The sequence below is a fragment of the Centroberyx gerrardi genome, chromosome 13, assembly GCF_048128805.1.
Source record: "Centroberyx gerrardi isolate f3 chromosome 13, fCenGer3.hap1.cur.20231027, whole genome shotgun sequence".
In the NCBI taxonomy this organism is placed as follows: domain Eukaryota; kingdom Metazoa; phylum Chordata; class Actinopteri; order Beryciformes; family Berycidae; genus Centroberyx; species Centroberyx gerrardi.
The window spans coordinates 11,535,750-11,562,415 of NC_136009.1; the positions used below are offsets into that span (position 1 = coordinate 11,535,750).

The 26,666-nt window shown below is 43.0% G+C and overlaps 1 protein-coding gene across 1 annotated transcript; it reads left to right on the forward strand.

Annotated features, from left to right (window-relative positions):
• Window positions 1-904: 904 nt before the first annotated feature.
• Window positions 905-26,666, forward strand: gng12a (guanine nucleotide binding protein (G protein), gamma 12a). Its single transcript, XM_071899990.2, has 3 exons — window positions 905-1,265; window positions 23,672-23,782; window positions 23,988-26,666. Exons 2-3 carry the CDS (start codon window positions 23,690-23,692, stop codon window positions 24,111-24,113), a joined length of 219 nt encoding a protein of 72 aa, XP_071756091.1. The 5' UTR covers window positions 905-1,265; window positions 23,672-23,689; the 3' UTR covers window positions 24,114-26,666.

Consider the following 26,666-nt stretch of genomic DNA (forward strand, 5'->3'; position numbering starts at 1 on the left):
AAAAAAAAACTTTCAGATTTGAAGTTGACTGTAGCCTATTACACATGGGTCTTAGTTATTTTGTGCTTTTTATGCTAATTTAAATAAAAACTTTTACTTTATCCCCTTGCATGTTCTGTGTCTTACTGTTTGCTCTGAAAGCCTGTGTCATATTTTTTGTATTTCAGTCTTATTGACCATTAAATGTAAGGAAAAAGTAAAGCACCCCAATGAAAATTCACTTTAATATTCCTATTGGGACTCTGGTACTTGGTAGTGAGTTTATAAATTCTATTTTTATTCTTTTGCGGTATAGCTATATTATTTCAATAGGATATTATGTAGTTAATAGTTTTGCTGTGATTTGTATAGTATCCCTCTAGCTATACATTTATCACAGGATTACTGTAGTTCTTTTTTGTAAGGGTGGTTTTGCTACATAGGCCTATATTGATAGACACCTGGCAGAGCTTGGCTACAAGGCCATTTGGAACAAGTTGGCCCCTACAGACATATTATGGTCCAATATTACCATATTACCTGGATTCATGTAGGGATAGTGCGCCTCTGCAAGGCGACTAGCAGAACAACAAACCACTTACTGTTCTCAAACATCAGTGCTGCGTCAAGCCAGCCAGAGACAGCCAGAATAAGACCGGAAGGTAGTTGGATTATTATTCTTGTATTATGACTATATGATGAAATAAATGACTTTTTGTGGAGAAAGTACAATTTAATTTAATTTTCATTTTGCAGATTCCTCCTTAAATATATTATATATTTTCACTTTGGAAGTTTGTATTGCCAAATGAAACATTGAAGCAAGTATGTTCGACAAGGAGGGTTTTATTTTGAAATTCCCAAGCGGAAACGGTATATATAATTCTGGCTAGCTTGACGCTGCTGAACATCCGTCAGTGTTCCCATCGGTCCGCTCCTCTCCTCCCGACAAAGTTCGGCTGTTCTCGTCACGAAGCGTTCAAGTGGAGGAAAAGGAAAGGAGATTTGTCATACAGGGAAGGGGGAGAAAAAAAAGTAAACGACACTTAAAGGTTAACAACAACAAGCGGCAGCGGAAAGTAAAAGCGGCACGAATCGGCAGTTTCGCGGTCGGCCGTGTGATCCTTCTTTAGTGTAAACACATTAGTGTAGTTGTGACATTGCGCGGTGAGCGACAGAGGGAAAGGTCTCCTCCCAGTTTGTTGACGGATACAGTTTGGCTTCAGTGAGAGGAGAGGAGAGGAGAGGAGACACGGCTAGACCTGACTGTACATTACCCCGGCCAGGTAAGAGAGCCATGTGTCGATACACCTTTACATTAGCAACGGACGTCTGCGCTTTCGCCAGAAGCAACAGTTGGCCACAGTACGGTCTTCTAAATGAGACATATTTAGTGCCATTGCTGCCAGCCGTACAGTCTTCATCCGTACATTAACGTTACATGCAACAGTAATAGGGCAGCATAACATAATGGTAATAATAACAGTGTTTCATCTTGGCCGTTAGACACTGTTCATCTGTGAATGCGGTGACCGTAGCGCACAGAAAAGGAGCTTTGCTGAGTGAGAATGGTATTCAACAGGTGATAAGCTCGCGCTGAAGGTTTTCATAGCACACGGCTCCCTCGGCCTTCCAGTCGTGATTATTTTCCCACAGGCCCCACCTACTGTGTTTGCTACATAATGACTTTTTATTTAGAAAGAAACCAGATTATTTTAGAATAAAATAGTGCTTCATAGATTTGTAAACCAGCTACTTCCTTCATATGAGGTTATTATGCAATAACTAACGTGTAACCACTTGCAACACTGCCAGTGTAGTCCAACATGAACCAATTAGACAGATTATGTCCCTGGTATGATGGTCAAAAGTGCCTGCGGTGTTTACATGAGGCATCAACAGCCCTGTTGATGTGCCCGGGCCATTAGGAGGGCAGAATACAGACAGGCCATTGATAAGGCCAACTCATTAGTACCCCATTCACTGCCTTCAAAGCCTCCTCTCTGCGCCCATCCACATGAGTGGGACCCACCGCACTGGAGGCTGAGGAGCACACACGTCCTGTCCTCCTTCTTCTACACCTTCATGGTGACGATGGTTTGCTGTAATGTGCAACAGGTTTTATCATGTTGGAGTGAGCATCATGGAGCATTGTGACTGACACTGACACATAGAAAGTACTTAAGTATTCAGGAGAGTTGACACAATCATGCAGACGTGAACAGAGACACCAGTACGTACATGAAGTCTGTCTCTGTGTGTCGTTCTGTCTCTTTCTCTCATGAAAGCACCTACTCACTCCCTCACTCATGCATGCCACACACACACACACACACACACCACACACACTGGCATCACTGGTAATGGCAGGAATATGCAGCCGTATGCCGTTGTTTTATGATGAATGGAGGTGGTGACGTTCATGAAAAGCTGCCTTGTCTGATCTTGTCAAGTCTGGTCATAAGGCTGCCCAGTGCAGTTCCTTGGAACAAACACTAGGCCACTGTATTGGCAAAGCGTGTATGTTCACATTCACAAGAATTTTCCTTTTTATTCCTTAACTAATAAGATTTGGATGGATAGTCAGCAGTGGAGCTGAGGTTGTTTTATGACCTTAGTAGGGGGGGGGGGGGATCAGTTTTAGGGGCCTCCATTACAGGCAAAACATGACTGTAAAATCCACAAGCACTTGTGCCCTGGATATTGAGAGATGTGACTTGTATAGAGAAGTAAACCTTTGACATGAAAGACTCTGGTTTCTCAGCTCATTACCTCTCTCCACCAGCAGCATGGGTTTGGAGTTGTGAGTAGTTTAGCCTGAATTGCTGGCAGGATTTAATCTGACGTCTGACGCATGTAAACTGCCCAGTGACGGGAAGTGGGGGCTAGGTGGGTCGAGATCAGTGAACAGTGACGTGTTTAATGCAACGGTTAGATAAAAAGATAGGGCAACGCAACATACTGTAATGTCCACATGGTCCCGAGGAAACTTCACCATATTTTAGGGTGGAGGGAGGATCGATTTAACCCCCTTCCCCTGTCTCCATATGAGTTTATGTTGGGGAAACAATGGAGGAACTGTGTGGAACTGTGTGGCTGAAATGCTACACACAGCTGTAACCAATGCTGTAATGACTTATCAACTAGCAGGCTGTTCTGGAAGCAGCGCATCTCCCTTGACGCAGAATGCCGCCCGACTCGATCGGCAGCTCTGTCGGTGACTTTTGACAAACAGCCAGGCTCCGTTTCCTCATAATGTTGTGGATTCCCCTCTGGTCTTCCGCTGTATTTGTGGAAGTGTGAGTTGGTGTGTATGTGTGTGCATGTGTGTGTGCGTGCGTTAAAACCTCCTTACTTAAATGTGTGATTCACATCTTTTCTCAACATTCTTACACACACACACACACACACACACACACACACACACACACGTTGATTTTATCTTTCTCTTTCTGTCTCTAACTCCTCTTGTAATTACTCAGATTATTATGATGTGACCAGCTGCTCAGGGAAACACATCAGTGACATTTCTGTTACAGACCTAACAAGGGTTACATGTCTGACGAAGAAGCAAAAAAAAGATAATGACTACACTTTCCATAACACTCCTTTTAACTCTCCTATTAATATTGCACACACACGCACCAGTAAGTATTTTGCAACATCCATTTTTCCTTTCTCGTCACAAGCTTTTCATCCGTTTGCTCCAGGACAGTTGTGTGTAAAAATGTGTGTGTTTGTTGTGTGTTTGTGTATGGGATGATACTCTCCCTGTATGTTCTGTGTTGTTACTTAAATTCCTCCCTGCCCAGGAGCACAGATGTACTGACAGGAGTGGTGGTGACATTGCGGATATACAGTCACACCCATCTGTTGGTTTGGCAACAGAATGACTTGCTTTCATGAAATACCAAACCTTATTTGATGTTTGTGTGTGTGTGTGTGTGTGTGTGTGTGTGTTTTTTGTATTAGCTCAAAATAGACCAGCACAATTATAGATCACATCTGCCCAGATATTGTTTTATTTCTCATCTGTTCTCAATTGTATGGCAATTACAAACCACCCGAAATTGGAATATTATAACGCAGGAAAAGACACGTGGTCGATGAAAGTCTTTAAAGTCTCTGCTGGCTTCAGGAAGTCGGGCGCTGTTAGTGCTCATGCTCTAATCAGATTCAAATCAACCCCAGATGTACACATTCACCAACCAGGAAGTGTTGTCATAGCAACTATCTCAGATAGGTAAAAGAAAAAGAAAAGGGTGCTGCGGCAGACTTAATTTTCCCGTCATTGCTATGATGGGGAAATACGTTTTGTTATGTTATCAAGATTTTCTTTCTGATTTAGTATCACCACTCACCATTTTTCTCTGCTCCCTCTCTACATTTTCTCTTTCGTCACTGACCCCCTTTTCTACCTTAATTTCCCCAGGCTGGCTACACATCATAAAAGGCCTTTACTGATTTCAGGGTGCAAACTAGCTTCTGTAATCGTGTTCGTCTGGAGTGAACACCCCTCCTGGCTGTCAGGATAGTCAGCAGACAGACAGAACGGTAGAACCGGCATCTCCACCCAAACGAGGAGCACGGACTGAAACCTTGGAATGTTTGATTACCACAACTTCCTCTTCACAGCTACACAGCTTGTGTAAAACCTCCCATATTCATTGATTTCATTTTCACATATACAATGGCTCAAGATAGGAATAATGTTCTTTATGATGCTTTGTAAATGAGTTAAAAGGGCATTTATTGAATGAATTTTAAGACTAAATCCTCACAGGCAGAACAGTCACAGTACTAGACCCTGATTGGCTGACAACAGCAGCTCCTCTAATTCAAATGAGCTAAACCTGCTGAGCTCCAAACTGGCCTGATTACAAAAATATTAGTAATTGTTTAATGAGGGGAGCCAATCAAAACCAAGTCCAGTTGTGATGCGTTGACTGGAGTTTGTCCAAAACTGTCCGCAAAAAAGGATGGATTTTTGAAAATGAACAAAATCACATTTTAGCAATGTCTTCATAAAACATCTTTGATCATATATGTACATAAACAGAAGGAAATTTGAATACCTATATTAAGGCCACTTTAAGTTGCAGAATAATGCACTTACACCTATCCTACCCCTCCAAACCTGTTGGGGAAAAACATGAGTAGAGTGCTACTAAGAGGAGGATGACAAATTGGGCTCCATTTTAATTACCATTTAATCCACAAGACTTGCAGAACTTTTTGCTCAAGTTGTGAGTAGTAGGCCTCAGTTTGCCGTCCAACCAACCGGCTGAAGTTTACATAGCTGTTGATCCTCAACTCTGATTGGACAGAAGGAAGGAAGCAGATAAGACAGGCTTGTTTAGAGTGTAAACTATGGCCAAGGGTGAAGTTCCTTGTAGACACTGATCCGGGGTTAGTTTTGCAACTTTCCCTCTAACAGTCAGTGTTATGAAATGAGGCGGGGAAGCTGATTGCTAGTCAGTGCTTCAAGGGCGACTTCACTTCGGAGTGTAAAACTAAACAGGCGGCAGCAGACCATGACAGACTGGTTGTGGCAGATATGTCAGTGGATAAAAGAATGAAATCAAGCGGAGATGAAGGGGGAATACAGACATAAAGAATTAGTTCATGAGGATGTCATAGCATGTTTGAGCAAGACGGATGTTTTCTTGAAGAGCCTATGACTGAATGATGACTAATGATTAATGTTTTCAGTGGAGGAAAAGGTCCTATGCTGTCTCTGTAAGTGTAAGGTGTTTTTTAGAGGACCCGCATGTAAAGTCGAGAATCCATCCATCTTCACAGGACTGTGTGTGTGTGTGTGTGTGTGTGTGTGTGTGTGTATGTCTGTGTGTGTGTGTTTCAGTGCATAAGGACAGTGGACAGACAGGGAGACTGAGTGTAAATGGGTGAGAAGAAGGAGAGGACAGCTGACGAAAGGTTATTTATAGATCTATCGTGACAACAGACAATCTATTGTGAGGCTTACTGCCATGTTGAAGCTGCCACATGCAGGGACTCTCTGTTCTCCACCTGCTGTTCAAGTGTACAGTGTGAGGGGGGGAGGGGTTATGGGGGGTGGGGGGTGGGGTGGGGTGGGGTGGCATGCTGCAAACCTCCAGACTATTTCTGAAAACACTGCTTTTATCAGTTACATCATCCCCTAACTGTATCAGGCTCAGACTAGCTGAGATCACATATTCACAGAGTCTCTAGGAGTTCTTAAGGATTATTGCCGAGGTTTTCTGATTCCATACAGAAAATATGGATAGGGTTTGTACCTAAATAGCCCTTGGTTAATTGGTTCTATTTTGCTACACAAGATGTTTCACGAATTGAATCTGTTGTAAATGTTAATTCAAGCTCAGGCTGGACTCTGAAGTCTCAGCCAGGAGGATAAAAGATGGCTTTTTGAGATCCAGTCGTAACTGTTTGGCTATATTCAGTTGATTTCCATGGAAAACCAGGCCGTAGTTATGTACTTGCAGGTATCTCAGACCTCTGGTGTAGTGCTTAGGTTTCATATCTCATGCACATTACATGCAAGCATTTACTGCACACTGCCTGCATTCAATAAGCTGTGGAAATAGTTATATAGAAGTGATAGAGCTGCTTGAAAAGACATTTTGAGAGAGATGTTTTCCTTCTCAACTCATAGAAGGGGGTTGGTGCCAAGTTCTTCTTTTGAATCTCCTAAAAGTGATCAATAGTGCCCAAAAATCTTTATCTTTCCCTTTAAGAAAAAACTTCATGATGTGATACTCTGCTTCCTCCCAGTGGCAATGTGGCAGGAGTGGCTGATGTTTGGCAGTGTCACAACACCCAACAGTTTTCATAATTTTTTGTAGGAACAATTGCATAGTGTCTCTCTCACAGCACATCAAGCCTTACAGCACATGATGATCTGGATTATATTTTTAGAGCTGTTATGTTTTTTTTTTTTAGTTCAGATAATTTAAAATCAGCCCCTCAAATGGTGAGCAAGAGGAGGCGCTGGTGCTCTGTCTGAAAAGTTTTCTACATTTTGTAACACCTGCTGATCAGCAATCAGGTTTTGGGTAGACTGAATATGAAAATGATTCAGTTGGCATATTTTGTCCAACACTAGTTTGTTGAAAATGGCAGTGGGTTATGCTCTTTTCCAGGTTTTAGTAGACAAAAGCAAAATACTAAAAAGTGCCATAATGATGTGCAACTTGAAGGATGGTAAAATAAAACAATCATTGAAAACAACAACAATATAACAATGCCAGACAAGCATCAGTGTTTGGGCCTCAGTACAGTTTAGATGTGTCATCTTGAAGTTGTCATGTAACCTGTTGGTGTTACACAAACTGCAGTTTCTTCCTTCTGCCACATGGTGGGGCACTCTGTCTACTTTCTCACACCCTACTTTCCCAAAGTGCCCGGCTGCCAAAATCAGTAATGGTTTTGGTGATTTAAATGTGAGTGAAAGTTACTTGTTTGCCTCTGTGCTCCATTTTGAGATGTTAAAACTTGAGCTGTGTGCCCATCTCTTCTAGCAGGTGGCAGGACTCTCCTCTGTGCCAGCTGATGAGGAAAGGATGTGTTTGGAGGCTCGTAGATACAAATGGCTTCATGTTTAAGTTCAGACCTCTGCTTGTTACCAAGGTGATGGTGAAGAGATGTTATTGATCCGGCCACTAAACCACTCCTACAAGGCCTATTTGCCCAACAACGACAATGACACTCTTTTTCTGTCTCTCTCTTATACACACACACACACACACACACACACACACACACACACACACACCATCTGCCACTCTGGCACTGCCAGGTGGCCCTAACATAAGCTTTAGTAAACTCATCCATTATACTTAGTCATTTCCGTTTATACTCACAAGAGTAATAGTATATTGTATGCGTGTGTGTGCGTGTTTGGGGTGTGTGTGTGTGTGTGTGTGTGTGAAGTATCCTTGCAGAGAGGGAGTGTGTTACATGTGTGTTTGTTGCACCTGTGACATACATGTGTCAGCTTCACTTATTGGTCTTCACTCTCCATCAGACAGCTCTGATAGCGTCTGTGTAGATCATATTGTCGTTAGGTTTACTTACTGGAAAGACTATAACCATATAAGCAGAGCGTCATAAAAACACTGTGGCAACAGGTGAGGTGGACTCTTGAGATCCTCTGGTCTGTGTTGTTAACCTACATTGGAGGAGTTGAGATATCTAGTCTACTGTTTAAAAAAAAAGTCACACCTACTCTAACAAAATAGCTAACATACTAATAATAATAATAATAATGCAATATAACTTCATTTATATAGCACCCTCTAAAACCAGTTACAAAGTGCTTTACAGAGACAAGGAAGTAAATCAGATGTAATCAAAGCAGGGCCAAAAACCACATAGGGTTAGTGAAATAAAACAATGATAAAATGGCTTTAAAGATAAAATAATGTCTGTAACTAGATTAAACATATTATGGTATTTATGTGTGTTTATGGATGAATTGTGAGCAATGCATTGCCTTAGAGAGAGTAGACTCCCAGTGAATTCACCTACTTCAAGTGCTTTGCTGTCTTTGAAAAATATTGGAATTGGTGCACATTTGATTCTCTTGTCATTGCCATTGCCCATGTTCTTGTCACTGTTTTCCCGGCACCTATTTCAAGCTCAACCATCCCGGTGGGGGATCCCTCTGTGCCTCGGCCCGCCCCAAGGTTTCTTCCATTTTTTTCCACAAGGCTTTTTCATGGGAGTTTTTGGGAGGCTGTTATGTCTTGCTATAATCTGTTTTTGTGTGTGTCTTGCTCTCCCTGATGTTTGTCCTATATCCATCTGTTCTGTGGTTGATTCTACCGAGTTAGGCTCATTCTTTGTACTGTCCTTTGAGACATGCTTGTGATGAAGGGCTATATAAACAAACTTGAACTTGAACTAAGTTTGCAGCCCATATAGCATATAGTGTAAGTTGTATAAATGCTGCGTAAAGCCTCCTCTCAGTCTGGTGGGATTGAGCCAAGTGCTTTGAAGGACTCCCACTCACAGGAAGACACACCTTTCATTAGGACAGCAACTGTCCTCACTTGTGTTATGCGATTTCCTTTGACATGCACAGCATTTCATAACCCCACACTGGCCTAATATGGGCATATCCTGTCAGAAGGGGATAGAGTCCAACCAGCACAAAGCAACCTCCTGCCAGACAGGTGAGAGAGGATATCATTACCTTTGACTTCCTTTGGGGCGTAATGCGCTAACAGCAAGCGGCGTTGCATACCTTAACAGTGCAGTGTTGTGTCAGAAGCGTTTACTGTGAAACTGACTGGAGAATACTTTTAAAGGTGCAAAGGTATGCGCTTCTACTGCAGGCTCTCATGACAAATAAAGCATTCAGACAGTGGACATGATGCTTCTAGTGCCAGTGCCAGTGTGTAAAGTCAGCTGTGTGTGTGTGTGTGTGTGTGTGTGATTCCAGTGCGGGCTGGAGAAACAATGTCACTTTGATGGATTCTTTCATTTCTTTAGAGCCCTTTATGAGTCTATGGGGAAGTTTGCTGGCATCCCAAACAAAGGCCGGTGTGTGTGCTTCCTCATCGAGGCATGCGTGTACAGGGAAATTAACTCGACACCTGTAGCTCTGCGTGAGTGTGTGTGTGTGTATGTGCATAGGGGGCGTACGCTTCCAGAAATGTATGTGCTGGTGTCTGTGAGCAGGAACGACACCCTTTGTGCCTCTTTGAATCCTCGGGCCCCGAAGTTTTTGTCTGTTTCACTGTGAGGAACACGCAGACACAGGTGTCCAAGAGATGCACAAGTGCAGCCTGTGTCTCCTGGTCCACAGACTCGGCGTCCCCTCTGTCTCTGGAATCAGGTGCCGCATTCACACTCAGTCAAATTCATTCACTCCAAGGCTTTGTTTGACTATGATTTATGGAGTAATTGACTCTATTTCGGTGCGCGGCGGAACAAGGCCTTACATTTTGTCTGCCAGAAAGGGTTCTTGTACACTGGCTCCTTGTGCTGTTACCTCTTGAACAGTAACAAATGGGCAATGTTCCCTTTCCATGAGTTACTCTTTCCTTTTTTCAAAACTAGACACTTATCTTGTTGTTTGGAACATTTCTTCTTTTTTTGGCATGTCAGTCTTACAGTCTTATATCTGTACAGTTCTTACTTTTTGTACTCGCTAAAAAAACCCTATCATATGTGATGTATACACATTGTACATGACTGCAGTTGAATTTTGTTTTTGATTTTGTGCTTATGCGAGTGAGACAGGTTGACCTTGTGACCTCGCAGCTGACCTACTTGTGCTGAGAAATGGATAGAGGATGAAGGGAAAGGAAGTAAAAGGAGAAGGAGGGAGGACGATGAGGAGGGAGGATCGTTTTGAGGGAAATCGGGGTGGCCTCCACAGGAAGTGGCCTCAGTTTGACCCACGGTGTGAGCCTCTCCCTCCGCCCGACGTCTCTTTGAAACTGTAAGATGAACGGAGTCACAGAGGTGGAGGGAGGCAAAGCCATTCGTCTGGCTCCTGAGTAATAGTACCTCAACTCCCTGTGTGTGTGTGTGTGTGTGTGTGTGTGTGTCTCGGCTTGTAGGTCAATCTGTGTGACCGTCTGTCTGCCCCTCTTGATATATTATATACATAACAGATTATTTTAACTCCCCTGACTTTTGTTTCATTAAATGTTTAAATGTTTTGTGACCATATTAAATGCATTTAAATAATTTATTTGGCTTGCTTTAATTCAATTTAATTAAATTTAATTTGTCTCTGCACTCCCGCAGAATCACACCAGAAGATTGGAAACTTTGTAAATGATGCAAGATGGACATTGGGGAATTCAGTTCAGTCTCCACTTTCCTTCTCTGCTCCCTCCCTGTTTCCTCTAACTGCTCATGTGTAAAAAGCAAAACCAAAAGTCCAGCTGACTTTCCCTGGCATGATGGGTATTTCATTCCCCTGTACTTCCACTGAATGTAAAAAGTGCAACATCAGACAACAGAGTGACGTCAGGTTTGTTCCCTTGTTGTGTTAGAGGTTTTGCTGGGCTTTTACATGGTGATGAAATGACATCGGTCACTTGTGCTTCACATAAAAGTTCAGCGTGACTCTTCTAAGGGTCAATGGATTAGGCGCCAGACCTGGGTCAAATTGTACTTGCACATATTTTTGTCTGTTTTTTTCCAACCTACACAGCTGCCAGACGGGTGGGGTTTGCCACATAGGACACAACACAATGTGGGCTTGAAAGTTTAGACAATTACAGGAAGGTATTTAAAAGTCAATTTTGTATGTGATTGAAAACTTAGAGACACTAACTGAATTGTCCTGATGTGGTAAACCCCACCCACCTTATTAAGTATTTAAAATTGCTCTTTGACTCTGGACTGCTTGGCCGTTTGTAGTTCAGTTTGACAGTTTCACTCCTGTTCTGATGTTGCATTCTTTCTGTTTACCTTCATCAGACTGGTCTTGTCCTTGTGACCTGACTCTGTCCTTGTTGGCACTCTGCATTGACAGAGGCCTTCAACCTGTCATAAAGCGACCATAAAACCAGTCACCTGGCCTTGGGAACAGTAGCATTGTAGGTGCTTGCAGAGTTCACTGAGGGAATGTAATGATGACCTGATAGTGCTAATCACTTTCTTGAAAGTGACGCTCCATCAGTAGCTATTAACTTGCTATTAACATGCTTTCCTGTTTGCACCGATGTCAACACTCAAATAACATCATAAACATGCCATTTTTTCAGAGTGACAGTAACAGGAGCATATATGAAAGGAATGGACAGAAACACATACACTTGCCTCTGTAGATACTTCCGACTGACTCGTTCCTGTTAAGTGTGTGTGTGTGTGTGTGTGTGTGTGTGTGTGTGTGTGCGGGTCACACCTTCTCATACAACTTCTCTAGAGGTCACGTGTCGTATTCTGTAGTATTGTGTCCAGTGTCCACATGCCTGTCATTCTCTGCATGGCTGTGTTTCTTTGTCGGAAAAGTCCCTGCTCACTCCCAGATAACGGTGGATGATTGGGTCCTGAACTGTACGCAGTCGGTGCTTAAGATAAAGAGACCATGAGACCTCTTGTCTTATCATTAATCACTCTCAAAGTTATCCCTCTCTTGCTGGAGAATGTTCAATAGACTGAAGGAAGGCTCAGCAGAAAAGCTGTTTCGGAGTCCTTTATTTTCAGCATTGTGTTGGTAGTTGACCCTCTCGTATGCAGGGTGTTTCCACGTCAGGAGCACAAAAGCCGTCACGACAGATGGACACTTTGCTCAGTACTCTGTCAACAAGTAACCTACTGTAGCCTCTTTTTTGCCTCAAGTGCAATCTGTCAAGTAACCGAGCTGCTTCTCACGTTACCCACTTCTCGTATTCGGCTACAGCATCAAATGCTCGTCTGGGAAGCGTTGAATTTGAACCCACCACTTACAGTGTCTTGGGTGGCCTCCGGTTCAAAAGTGGATGAAAAGGCAGGAGTGTGTGGTGCAGTTTATAGGGATGGTAACTCTCAAACTGTTGCATGAGCCCCAACTCCCCCCGCCCCCCATCCCCATGTGTTTCATGTTTCAGCTCTCGAATATCCACTGTACTGTGATCCCTATGTATCTGTAGCCCTCTCTGCCTTCACCTTGTGTAAGTACAGCAATGATGCACAAGCAGGGGAAAATGCTCAGACTCAGGATTGAAAATGATATCCAGTCTGTCTTAGCCGGCCTGTTGAACTTTGACCTCTAAGGACAAAGGTCAGCAGTTTGTAGACAAATAAATTTCACGCTGAGTGTGACACTCTGGATTGGGCATCGCTTCTCAAATATCCACTGGTTTAATGATGCAGTGGCAATACGCTGACGAATGTTGCATGCAGAGGACATTGATGAGTAACTCTTAAATATGCAGTCAAGCTTGCTCTCTCTCTGTCTCTCTCTGTCTCTCTCTCTCTGTCTCTCTCTCTCTCTCTCTCTCCTGTCTCCTGGGCGGAAATCATGTGGCCTGCATTTGTTTTTTCATAGTAATCCTTTTGCCCTGGTTTACAGGCTTGGTGGCTGCTATTGATTTCAGAGGTGAGCTTATCATTAATTCTCCTTTTGCCCTCAGTTCACCATTGCAGCGGTGGTGCCTCACTGTTGTTCTTTTATGATTTATCAGGACTTTCGTAGTCTTTCTAACTATTCCATGAAGTATCATTAGATATATTGAGTGTAATAAATAGAGCAAGGATTATAAAACATCAGTATATTTTTTACCTGACAACATTTTTACGCATGTAAATATATATTCACTGCTTTTATTGGGCACCACCCCCTCCAGCAAACACACACACACACACACACACACCTCACTCCAGCCTGTTTCACCTTTTTACTAATCCCATTTCCTCTTTAGTTGAAAAACAAACTCTGCTTTACGACCTTTACTTTGTTGTCTAATGCGTAGTGTGACGTCTGAGCATTATCAATTATTCCATCCATGCACGCTGCTCTTTAACCCTTCCTGTCCACTGCCAGCACCACACCCCTCCCTCTACACCCCGGCTCTAAATTATTCCATCCAGGCATCACTTATCGTTCTCTTTACCTCTCTATCATTCCCCCCACTTCTCTTCCTCCACTCCTCCGTCTCCCTCGTCCGGCCCCAGAGGGAAAGAAGAGGAGGGCGAGGGCCGACTAGCGTACACACTGCAGACCTTTGGCCCGCTGCAGTAGTAACGTGTATGTCGTTAGACCAGCCTGCGGGTGGAGGCTGGAAAGACTGACTACATTTGTTTATTGTTCCATATAGGCAGGGCAGTGTTAGGCCAGAGATGGAGATCCATTGTGTAGTATCTCTCTGCTTTCGTCATGAATAGCAGCATTCAGAGGCGGGAGGGAGGCGCGAGGCAGAGGGCTCACAATAGCTTTAAGTTTTATGGCGTTCCTGTCACCGGCAGCAGATTTTTGGCATGGAACCAACTGCAACATACACACAGCTGCACAGCTTGCTCTCTCCAGCTGAACTCTCTCTCCCTCTCACACACACACACATACTCTCATCTCACTCTCTCAGTCTCACTTGTAAGCACACATCTTTTTCTGTTCCTCTTGCAACACTCTGCCCCCCCCCCCCTCCATTCACTCCTTCCCTGCATCCATTTCCAGCAAACTCCACTCTGTCTGCACTAAGCTTTCTTTTGTATAGTTTCTCGCAACAATGCTGTTTGTTTTGCGAGGGCAGAGAAGAGAGACACTGCCTGGCAGCCTCTCTGCCTGGGTCGCCCGTGGCTCCTGCATGTCACCCTCTTTGCGTCTGTAGTGACGTCTGAAGGGCATTATCTGCCATAGGTCTCTGTTTGTTTTGGGCTGCTCTGGGCTTGATAATGGCCCATTACTGAGGAACCAGAGGCTCCTAGGCACCTCAGTGGAAACTGGAAAGACCCTGCTAATCTGGATGCCACCCAGCTGGCATTCAACTTAATATCAGTTAGCTACTGTGGCAGTAGTTTTTAGCTAAAACTAACTCCACAGTAGCCAGCAGCAACAGAGACCTGGTGGCTATTTTTAGTGCAGGCTCTTTGGAGGCAGCTAATGATATCACTATGGCGCTGGCTGCTCTCCCTGTCTATGTTTTTATGGTGTAACCGGAAGCTTGGCATCCTGTGTGTAAAGCCGGGAGATGTGTCTGATGATTTGGGAGATTTGAGCAGCAGGAAAGTCTTATTATTCCTAATGGGTAATTTAGGTTGTTTCATCTCTTCTGCGGCCCTCCCTTTGAAAGAATGCAAGATATTCAGTTGATGGTTGCATCAATGAAAAGGGGAGACTTGAATCTGTGATTCAATGTCATTCCTCCTTGCTCTCTTACTTTCTTTGTCATTGTTTCCTTCTCTCTGTCTGTCTCTCTCTCCTTTCCTTCTCTCTCTCCTCCCCTGATACTGATCATATGATTTGGATGTCTACTTCATGTTAAGAGGGTGAAGTAGCCTGCTGTGAAGTGGTGGAATATTGGAAGTCATCAGGTGACACGATGACAAAACTAGGACTATTTTTAACTGGATTCCCATGGATCAGTTAATTATAAATCTCCATGTCTTTACCACATGCATTGCACTACATTTATAAGGAAACATTGCTCTGCTAAAAATCCCCTCCCTTTCTGCAAAGGAAGCCTGGCTCAATTAACAATACTCAGGATCTGATGTAATCCTTTGTGCTGTTGGATGAGGGTGAGCACCTGCAGTGAAACCTAGCAAAGATTCTGTAAGTTAGGGGGGTAAGTGTGTCTTTAGGGTTATCAAGTGCATTCTGGTGTACTGGTGAACTCTGATGACCCAAAACCAAACCAACCCCCTCTATACCTGCTTAAAGTATCTATTAGACCTTCACTTGCCTACACTACACTTACACTACATTGCACCCACACTTAACCTACACTGCACCTACACTTAGGCTTACACATAGTCGGACACAACCGATAATTTCCAATCTCAACAATAGGCTAATGGGATGGCTGACCCTGCTAGCTTGAAATGGCCTATTCAGCAGTTCAGAAACCATATTTTACCACCTGACTCATTGGTATGTAAAGAGAGAAGACGAAGAAGAAGAAGGTGAGGACAGTGTTTGGGTCCTTGTTTGAATGGTGTGAAAATGCACCCATTCCTCCTTCACAAAAACAAGAGACCGGTCTGTCTTTATCCATCCATGCATGAAACTAATGGTTCGCTTAGGGAAAGGATGAAAGGAGGGCGATCAGTTTCCTAGGAATTGGAACGAATCGCTGCTGCACCATTACTCTGCAGGTCTAAATTAGGCAACATTAGTCAAGTAGATGAGTGTGTATACTGTGCCCTTAGTGTGTGGAGTGGAGTGTAGCCTAATCAGTGTTTGGCCGACTGGAGAAAGTCCTGTTTCATTGTGTGAATTCTCTCCTGCTTAATCCTCACATACCAGAGGGTTGATTGTGCCCTGTGTTATCACCGCTATCTGTCGTTATGTCAGGCAGGCAGCGTCCCTGACACACTATGTGCTCCACTTCACCTCTGTACCACCATTGGCTACTGTATGTGCAGTACAGTTATGTTCTTACAATCTTGTTCTAAGTATCGTCATATTTGAGGACAGTAATAGGCTTGCTATCTCATGGATGTGCATAACTTATTATCTAATTGACATGCATCTTTTTTTTTACTCACTACTGTTGAATTGAGTTTGAAATTAATTGGCTTTACTTGGACTACCATGGCAAAGTTGTCAGCCAACTAGTCTGCGCTTCTTGCAAAACAAGGCATCATTCATAGTTTCTTCTGACAGGAATGAGCCTCAAGTAATTACACATGAATTTAGGATTTAGAAATAAAATGAGTTCAGTCTAGTCCTCTGTCTAGACAATGTGCTTCTGTGCAACAGTATGCTAGATTGTTTCTTTTTTTTTTATCCTGTCAGACCACAGACTTACAGGATTGCATGCTAGACTCACTGAGAACCTATGTGGGGGTTTAGGTTTAAGCAAAGGTTTAAGTGTTTTGGGCTGATACAGAAGCAACACAGAGCAAACGGTTGCAGCTCCACCTGTTTACTCTAGAATACTTTCCATTAACCTTTGTACAGTAATACAGTTTTTCCTGGAAATGTCTGGTCACACAAAAATAATGGACACCCTCCAGCCAATCAAAATCAAGTATTCACCCAGACTGGCATAAAGAGCGCTGAGTTTCCCAGTATTCCCTCAGTACTGAGTGTGCTGACAGCGGCTGGGCGGAGGCCGCTCAGCTGCACTTATCTCAGTGAACATACCTGCCAAGCTAGGGTGGTGCTGCCTCTCTTCATGCCCCCTAAACCAAACATCATCTACTGTAGTTTTCCACTATCCTCAGCTGTCTGCTCTTTACTGTGGTCTGTACTTGTGTTTCGTTGATAAGCCACATGTATGTATTGTTTTTGCTATTGCTCCTGTAAACTGTACTTCTTTCTTTCAGTGCAAATTACCCCAGATGCATCAGAGAATACATTGGAGTTGCAGTGTTGTTTATTTGGTGTTGAACCCACTGTCGCTTGCCTTTTACAGCTGTATCCACTTAGGCGTCTATGAATCTTGAAAGGGCTTTGCTATACATATACCACACAGTTGCTTTGTAGTAATATTAATTACTCATGTAGTAGCATTTTGGAAGAATTAGGGCTATTTTTCCCTGGCTTGCCTGGGACATATGGAGCCATATTAAACTTTCCCATGCAAAGAAATTGCAAGTGGCATAGTCTGCATGAAGTTGAGTTTATTGCCTCAGCACTCTATCCTCAGGGTCCTCTAGTCTACATGGATCCAATTTCTCTGGGGTAACAAAACTGTCATGATGTTTCCCAGGTCAACATCATGACAACGGTTGCCTGGCTAGCCAAAGCCTAACAACAACTCTCGAGTAGAAACCCCCCCTTTTTTTTCCTCAGTGGGAAAGTAGTGATATCACTCTCGCTTTCCCCACAAATCCTTGGTGGTTCTCACAGTTTCAGCAAGTGCCAGCCCACACCATCAGCAACCTCTGTCTCTCTGTCCCTCTGACTCACTCTCTCTCGCTTTCTCTTTTGCACAGATCTAGAAAATCAGCAAGTTCTCTCCCACTGGCTCATAAACACAATCCCACTTTACTCAGCAGCAGGACTGATGACTGAGTGTTATCGAGTTTGATAAGCACGGTAACCAAGTGAAGACAAGCGAGTGTTTATAGTAAAGCAGTAGGAATTTCACAGCAGCACTGATCTGATCTGATCGCCACTGAACCACAATGCGGGGTCGTGTTGTAGGTGCAGAGGTAAACGGTTTCTCATTCAGCTGGAAAAGTGCTGACTGCCAGCAGAGAGGAGGACAAGGCTACTTTTAGCTTTGCCTGCAGACTAGGAAACTCCTGATTGCAGAGAGAGACAGAGGGGGGTTGTATGTGGGAGAGAGGAGAAAGAAGTGTGTGTGTGTGTGTGTGTGCAAGGGAGAACAACCGGTATTTTGGCTTGTGGCTGGGGCCCACGTCTTTGAACTCTCTTTTGTTCAAAGCAGCAGACGTCTGTCTCGACTCCAAATATCGCCTTTTCCTGATTCACTGTTTCCATGTGAAAGAGACGCGACTGCGGCGTCACCTCTCAGCTGGCATGAAGTCAGATGCCAGGCTGTAGATATTTATGGGCATTTCTAATTAAGCACAAAATTAGATGGCCAGGAGAAGTATTTCAGCATATTATATTTCAGAAGTAGAAAGTCCAATTCTTGTACATGGTGGTCAGCCTTGTTTCAATATAAAACACTTCCAATATATAAACAAATAAACACTGAACATGTCGTCCCCCACGAATGATGCAGAGGAGTAATGGGGCAATATGTAGAAAATATGTCTCCTCATGTTTCTTAATTACATGCGGCAGGGAAAGGGGAAGAGGAGGTGCCATTCATTGGCGTCCAAGATATTGTGCGTGACTTACAATTAAACAAACGCTGAGGCTCCCCCTGTAGGCCAATTGTGACAATGCTGAAACAATGAGCAATGAGATGCATCATTCCCTTAAGTTTTGTAAAAATACAATCAGCAACGTCCGATATATTGTGTGTGATGTACAGACAATTAAACAAATGTTGATGCGCCCCCCTTAGGCCAATCAGTGTCATTTTGAAAATGATGGAAATCAGTGGCGTCTGAGATATTGTGCAGACAGATGGACAGACCAGAGCCGATCCATTGTCCCTCTGCAGATTTCATTGTGGGGGACAACAATGAAAAACTTTGAAGAGGAATTTTTCATATGATTCACCCTACTGGAATATCTGGTGTGCACACACGCCTTACCCCCTACCCATTCTTTCGTAGTTAAAGGAATAGTTCACCCCAAAATGAAAATTCAGTTATCCACACACACCCATGTTAGTCAAAACTGCATTGAAGTTGGTAGGACCACCAAACACACAGCGAGTTAGCCCCCATATGTTCCATCTTAGCCTTCTCCCAAACTATTGAAGATAAGAAGATTTTTACAACTCCAAAAAAAGCATAAAATGTCTATCAAATTTCTCCAAACAGCTTGTGCAGCATACTGTAGCCTACAGATCTACAGCAAATCTTATGCTAGAGCGCTGCATCATGCACACGTGACCAGAACATTGTCAGTGAGGAAAATATAGGAGATAATGAGGTAAATGTTGGACTTTTGGACCCACAGTGCAGTCGTTTGGCTTCAAAACACTTGGATTATGCTGCATGAGCTGTTTGGGGAAATTTGATGGACATTTTATTATTTTCTGGAGCTGTAAAAAGATGCCCCCCTTACCTTCAGTAGTTTGGAAGAAGGCTCAGATGGAGCTAACTCGCAGTATTTGGTGGTACTGCGAACTTTTTTGAATTTTCATTTTGGGGTGAACTATTTCTTTAATGCCACAACGGAAGCCTCTGCATACCCAAAAAGAGTGAAACAATGTTTTTCATTTTTCATTGGTCATCTTTCCTTGCCTGCCTCTCAGCACCAAGGGTCAAGTCCAAAGTGCAGCTGACAGTACTTAAGCCCTAAAATAGAGTTTGTTTCCAGCGGTGTTGCATTATTACAAAAACTGCCCCAATCTGACACCCACTGATACTGGATTAAAGGACCACACATACGGTTGACAGGGTCGTCTCTCCTTTTAGCCTTTAATGGATATCGTTTGTATTAGTCAGCAGAGTCAGAGTTTTCTTCGGGTCGGGGCTACAATATAGCTGTAGTATGTAAGACACACACACACACACACACACACACACACACACACACTTTTTCATCCCTGAGTGTTGGTGTTAATGGCAGTGAGTCATAATGGTTGCCTGTTCTTGGTACTTTGAACACAGCACTAATGAATGGCATGTGTGTGGGTGGGTTTGTGTGTGTAAGGTACAGTAAAGCAGTGGGGCCACTCCATTCTGTGCAGTAGGTGGTCCTGTTGAGGCTACAGGATGAGGGCTGGTGGTGTGTGTGTGTGTGTGTGTGTGTGTGCGTGTGTGTTGCGATAGGGTGGGCTGTAGAGGGGTGGTCTCTTTCTGATCCTTGGAGGTAACTTTTGCAAGACCCTTACATGTGCATGGTGGTGCCTATGCCACACACACACACACACACACACAGGGGTAGGGGGTGTGCCCTCCCATAGAAACTCAATCAGACCAGTGGTGCTGGTAGTAGCTGGCATCACATCACAGCGGTTGCATAGTTTGACTGAGGTGAGTCATTTGGGATGGGCTGCCAGCAGAAATCACTTTTGTTTGCTGGTGGGTTTGAAAAGCTGCCTCTCCCTCACCCCCCCACATGCCGGGTGAGCTGGTATTTTAGTGGCATAGAGCAGGAGGACTATATCCAATTATTCAGCAGTGGGTTTTTTATGATACTTTGTTGATGCCCATGGGGACATTCTCTTTGTGCTTGACCCCTCCACACAGAGGTCAGAGGTCAGGCTCAGCTACAGAACAGCGCCCCTGGAGCTGGTAGGGAGACGGTGTTTTGCTTTAGGACACTTCAGCAGGACAGATGCTTGTTGTCACAGGGGCTTGAACTTCAACACCATGCAACCCCGCTGCTCACAGTGTATCTCAACCAATGAGGATGCAATCATTCTGCTCTGGTTTCTTTTGGATTAAGAATCCTGTTTCCTCTGTCCCTGTGGAGGGAATATTTTAGGGAGAGGAATTGATGTTTACATAGTCAGAGAGCTGAGATAACTATGTTCAAATCCAGTCTTGGATTATTAGTTCTAACTTTCCCCCTGGGATGGTTTCCAAGAGTTTTCCCAGTGAACTTATCAACGCAGCCCAGTCGTGATTTTTCCCCTGTGAAGGATGTTTGCATTTCTCATGTTATCTCTTCTTCATTGTTGTGCTTTTTGACTAGCTTCTGTATCATGTTTAACATATTGCACAAATTATAAATTGTGCAATCTCGTTTGCTTGATGAAGCAAGGATGTCCAAGTTTTCACCTGGCACCAATAGATTACCTGTTCAGAAAAGCTATTGAAGCTGGTACAGAATAAGTTGGTGTCTAGAGCTGCAACGATTAATCGCTTAATCGATTAGTTGTCAACTATTAAATTAATCGCCAACTATTTTGATAATCGATTAATCGGTTTGAGTAATTTTTTAAGAAAAATAAGTCAAAATTCTCTGATTCCAGCTTCTTAAATGTGAATATTTTCTGGTTTCTTTACTCCTCTATGACAGTAAACTGAATATCTTTGGGTTGTGGACAAAACAAGACATTTGAGGACGTCATCTTGGGCTTTGGGAAACACTGATCGACATTTTTCACCATTTTCTGACATTTTATAGACCAAACAACTAATCGATTAATCGAGAAAATAATCGACAGATTAATCGACAATGAAAATAATCGTTAGTTGCAGCCCTATTGGTGTCTATCCAGTATTACCACAAACTAATTGCTGGGGACTGTTGCCAGTCAGCTGGGAAACTGAGTCACGGAGTGCATTATTGTTATAAAATACTGGCCTGGTGAGCAAGTTGGGAATGGTATGATCCCTTAGGACAATTGTTAATGTTTACTTAGGACGATCGTTCACTTCGCATTGTACTGCCTGGCTTTTCATGTCTCTCTTTCATGTTATTAATACATTTTACCTCTTTGAGTCATCTCTTGTCCTGTTTTCCACAGAATGATTAGCTATCTTTGGATGGAAATGTAGCTCTCTAATCAGTCACTCCAAAGCAGAAGTCAGAAAATGGGAATTTTCCTCCCTTTCCTCCTTCCTCTTTGCCTTTATTCCTCCTTGTCTATTTGTTCCTGAAACAAATGAAGAGCTATAGGATCCAGCTATAGCATCAAAAGCATTGTGAAGGGACCACATCCTGCCAGGCAAATAGGGTCTCACAAAACAAACATACAGTCCTGGTAACATAAGTCATGGTATATTATTAAAACTCGACTTTCAAGTTGTTTTTTCTGTTGTAAGGTTTTCTCTGCCATGCATGTCATGCTCATCTGTCCTGTTCACTGCACCTTTCCTGCATTTTATTCTTACTTAACTGTTACGCTCGGATCTGCCTGTACTGTCTGTTTTTGTTCATTACACAAGATGTTCTGAGAAACAGTACTTTCAGTTTCCTGTTCCCTGCTGCGAAAAGACAGTTTTGGTGAAAGAGGTGTGTGTCACAAAGAAGGCATGTGTTTGTGTGTGAGAAAGAGAGAGAGGGAGAAAAAGTAGCAAAAACGGAAGCAAGAGAGCAGGGGAGGAGAAACGTGGAAGCCAGAGCTCCCACGAAGCTGAGGACTGTAGGATGTGTCCAGGCATGTTCCCATCAGGTCTGTAAATCATTACCAGGAAGTGGAATTAGAACTCCAGGATAACGTCTCCAACCTCCAACCGACTGCCGCCTTCAAACCAGATTTACTCCCAACGTCCCCCACCACCCCCTCAACCACATGCACTGAACTCTCTTTACATTGCTGCTGCCTCAGTTTGAATAGTGATATCCTGCAATGTGTAGAAAAATTTTTTTCAGTGTCATGGCTGCAGTTTAGTGCCTATCAGTCTAGCCTACTGTTGCAGATACACTATGAAACAATGTGGCATTATTTTGCTGTCTTTGGCAGCCCAAAGGCTTGCAAAACCGATTCTACGCTTTTCTGTGGGTCCTTGCTCTTAAAATCCACCTTTTACTTATTTAGATAACCAGGAAGCCATAGAGCATCAGAAAAGTGATTCAAAGAAACTCACAAACTGCAGTAGAACTTCTCACGACATGTTTGCACCCACAGATATTTTAAATATATATTAATATATTTTCACAATTTTTGTGGTGTGAGGTCGTGTTGGTTGGCTGCGTGTGTGTGTATGCATGGGTGTTCCTCCCTTGCACATTGCCTTAACCTTGTGTGCGTATTTGGTGCCGGGCCAGATGAAGAAACCTTGATGATGATGTCACTTCTGGGAACAAACCCTGCAGAGGACGAGGAAGTGTGGAAGAGTTGACCCTTACCAACCACTAGCGTTGTTCTGCTTCTGCACTCAGCCGGCTCCGCTGCCGCTACACACGAGCTGCAGCCCGCCCCCTGCAAAATAACACAGTTAAATCATAGACAGACTGACATAACCGTGTTGACACAACATCCTCCCCTGCTCAGACCGAGTTACCGGCCCATGTTCTCATATCTACTGTTTATTCATCCTTTGTTCATTTCAACTGACATGAGAGTTGTTTTGACAAGCCGCTCGGTGATTTGCCAAGCAGCTGGCACATGGTGTCATAACCGACCTGTTCCTATTCCTTGAAACAAGTGTGGCTTTCCTGCTTGAGAGACGATGCTGGAAGGTGTGATGCAAGCCAAGGGAAGGGTCGGGGGATACTGTACTCTCTGTCATGTTACAGTACAAGCTTGTCTAATCTCTGCTCATCGTGTTGTGGCAGGATTATCTTGTACGATTTGACCCAAAAAAATCTGAAAAAGATGCATGAATTGTAGACAAACCAAAGCTTTTAAGAAGTAAACGAGAAGTCACTTGATCTTAATAGTAGGCTTACCATTCATGTTTTATCTGTTCCTAGCTGTAATTCATTGCAACAGAATGAAGAAACGCATATTTGCGTCATTCATCCATGTTGTGACCTCACTGCAGCGTTGCTTTACCATGCAAAACCTAGACCAACCCCCTAGTTTCTTGTGTATTTTCTGTCCTGGCTTTCTTTGAACACAACTTGAATGTTTGCTGTTGCTTTTCCTTACAGAGCGTTGTATTGCCCAGGATGTCTTCGAAGACTCCCAGCTCCAACAACATAGCCCATGCCAGGAGGACGGTGCAGCAGCTCAGGATAGAGGCGAGCATCGAGAGGATAAAGGTACAGTGCGATAATATAGAGATTATTACAGTGTAATGTGGTATTATGGCACATTTCTATGCCATGTTGGAGGAAACCTCTTACCGGTAACACAGCATGCAATGGCTTGTTCACTGTAATCTGTTTACTGATGTGTGTGCATGAATGAAAATACCCTGAATACACTCTTCTCACCTTCTGTCTTTCTCTTCCATTGGTTCTGTAGGTATCCAAGGCCTCCGCAGACCTCATGAACTACTGCAGCGAACACGCCAGAAACGACCCTCTCCTCGTCGGCATCCCCGCTTCAGAAAATCCCTTCAAGGACAAAAAACCCTGCACTATATTGTAGTGGACGCCGTTTAGCCTTTATGTGTTTATTTTTTGCTTATTCATGTTGCTGTATTCTTTTGTTGGGAGGAGTGAAGGGTGGACTGTGATCTATATCATTACCATATGTTCACCTGTTCTGCAACAATTCACCAATTCAACCACTATTTTCTCAAAAACAGCAATTCATAATCAGCCAAGTAGTGTGCCATGGCTGCCCCACTACCGTGTATTAACTGAACCTGCTGTCCTTGGCAGTGCCACCGTGCAGTTTGAGCTCTGACCACTAACAAGACTTTGGTAGTATGAGTTGTAATGGTTCGCCATTGAAAAGTACCTTATGTTGCTCAAATAATTACAGATAGCAGATATTGTTGTTATCTCAATATTTTGAACACTCTGCAATTATGGATTCAGTAGTTCCTTTGTACTCAGTTTCATCTTCATTGGGCAGTGACTGTTAACATCTGTCTGCTTCAACTCAGTGGATTCATACGGCCAAAGTTTCTCTCCAGTCCTTTAACAGCATATCTGTTTTAAGTCGGATAATAATGTCTCTTATCATATGGATCGCAGACCCCATTTCCACCAGGATTTTACAGCTTTTGTGCAGTTCAGAGCAACTGAATTCAGGGTCAGGGTTTAGACTGAGCTGGCACAAAAGTTAGAGTGATGCACCTTTGATGGGGCAGATATGTCACTACTCAAATTAGGTTCAAATAACAAATTATTCCACAACTCATCGCAGTTGTGGAATAATTTTACCAGGTGGGGACAGGGCCGTGGCAATCCAACTCTCACTTAATCCATAGTTTTCCTGTCTGATATTTGCAATGTGATTATGAAGGGGCAGTGTTGTCTTTAGCCAAGTTATTGAGTCATCATGCTGAGAAAAGTTCCACTCAGTCACCCAGTCTTAAGCCAGTGGGATCAAGATGATCTCAGTGCTGTGACGCTTTTGGAAACTGTTCAGTAATAGAGCACTTGTAGGTTATATGTAAAAGATACATAGAGTGTGGCTAGCTTGATGAATCAAGCTAAAATTAAAATGCTTTACCACATCATGTTGGGCACTAACTGCAGTGCTCTTGAAATCACTCAAACAGCAGATTAACAGTATTTGACAGCTGACACTGGGTGCATCACAACACTATGTGTAGAAAAGGTTTTGAGACCCTGGGACCAAGCCAAACCATTGATAATGCATTTGAAAATGTCAAAACGTGGGTCTGAGTGAGAAAATCGAGCATATTTTTCCTGAAAAGTTGAATTTTTCCGAGGTACGTTTTTTGCAGGACGTTGACAAGAAGCTGTTGGAGCAAGTATTACACAACACTGTGAGCCGTGTCAACTTACTCATCACAATAAGTGTCTTAGTCTAGTGAATGTGCACATCATTGTCTTAAAGTGTTTTTTGGCACAAGTATTGTAGGTGCAGGTGCAGTAGGTAGTGTGCATTGATGATAATACCACTCTCCCAGGACTGCTTTCAGATTTTCTTTTAAAAGTATAACATTTGTGTTGGTGGGGGTCTTCAATCTTCAATCTAACATGTCCTGTATGTTTTGATTAGCTGAGGGGAGCATGTCTGCTATGGTCAATTTAGACTGCGTGATAACAGAAACAGAATAGATAGTATAAATTAAAATGTTCTTACACTCAAAAGCCTTACTTATGTTTGCCTTGTATTATGAAGAACACTCTTACTTGGAGTATTTTCTTTAAAAAAAAAAAAGATGTTTCTATCAAATGTTTTTATCTCTATGTGATGAAAGTGAGTTGTAACTATATCGTGCCATCGTTTTGTCTACATGTTGTCACTAGCAAAAGATGTGTAATTGTATTTGACTACCTGGTGCTCCGGTTTTCAGCGGTTTTGGTATTGTTGCCTTCTCCAAAGGGTACGTTCAGGTCTTCAAATCAGCAAGATCTAGTGTTGTTATTATCCAATTGTATTTTTTTATGATTGTCTCTAACAGTCAATTCTTATTACTTGCAATACGATTGATACTAAATCATTCCTGTATGCCACTTAAAAATAGATTTATAGATCACTACTGCCATGTCATAATTTCTGTCCATCCAGCAACTCAGCAATGGCCTTATTGCACCATTCACAGATTAATCAATAATTTAAATGTCAAAATTTACAATTTGAGAATTTCTTTATTGATACACCAACCTTTGTATGAAGACATGATTAAGGTTAATAAAGTGAAGCATTCCTACAGTACGATACTGTACTAATATCTAATTAAAAAGCAGTGATGTTAACCTGGTATACTTCAGACATCTGTTAATGTGGCTTTACTTTCACATTAGACTTACAATAACTGGAGCTGGATTTACATGTGACACAGAGTTCATCTGTTCATCCCAGTCTAATGGGGAAGAAAAATCTGATCCTGATGTTGTTTCCATGTTCAGGCAGCACTGAAGAGAGTTGTGCTGCACAGACATAAGAATCAGATTTGAACTTGTGATGTAACTCCAGCCAGCGAGTAACGACCCTTTGCTTCTCTGCTGTTGCACAGTCTTTCCTACTGTTGTTAATAAACAAGAGTTTATTACGGCA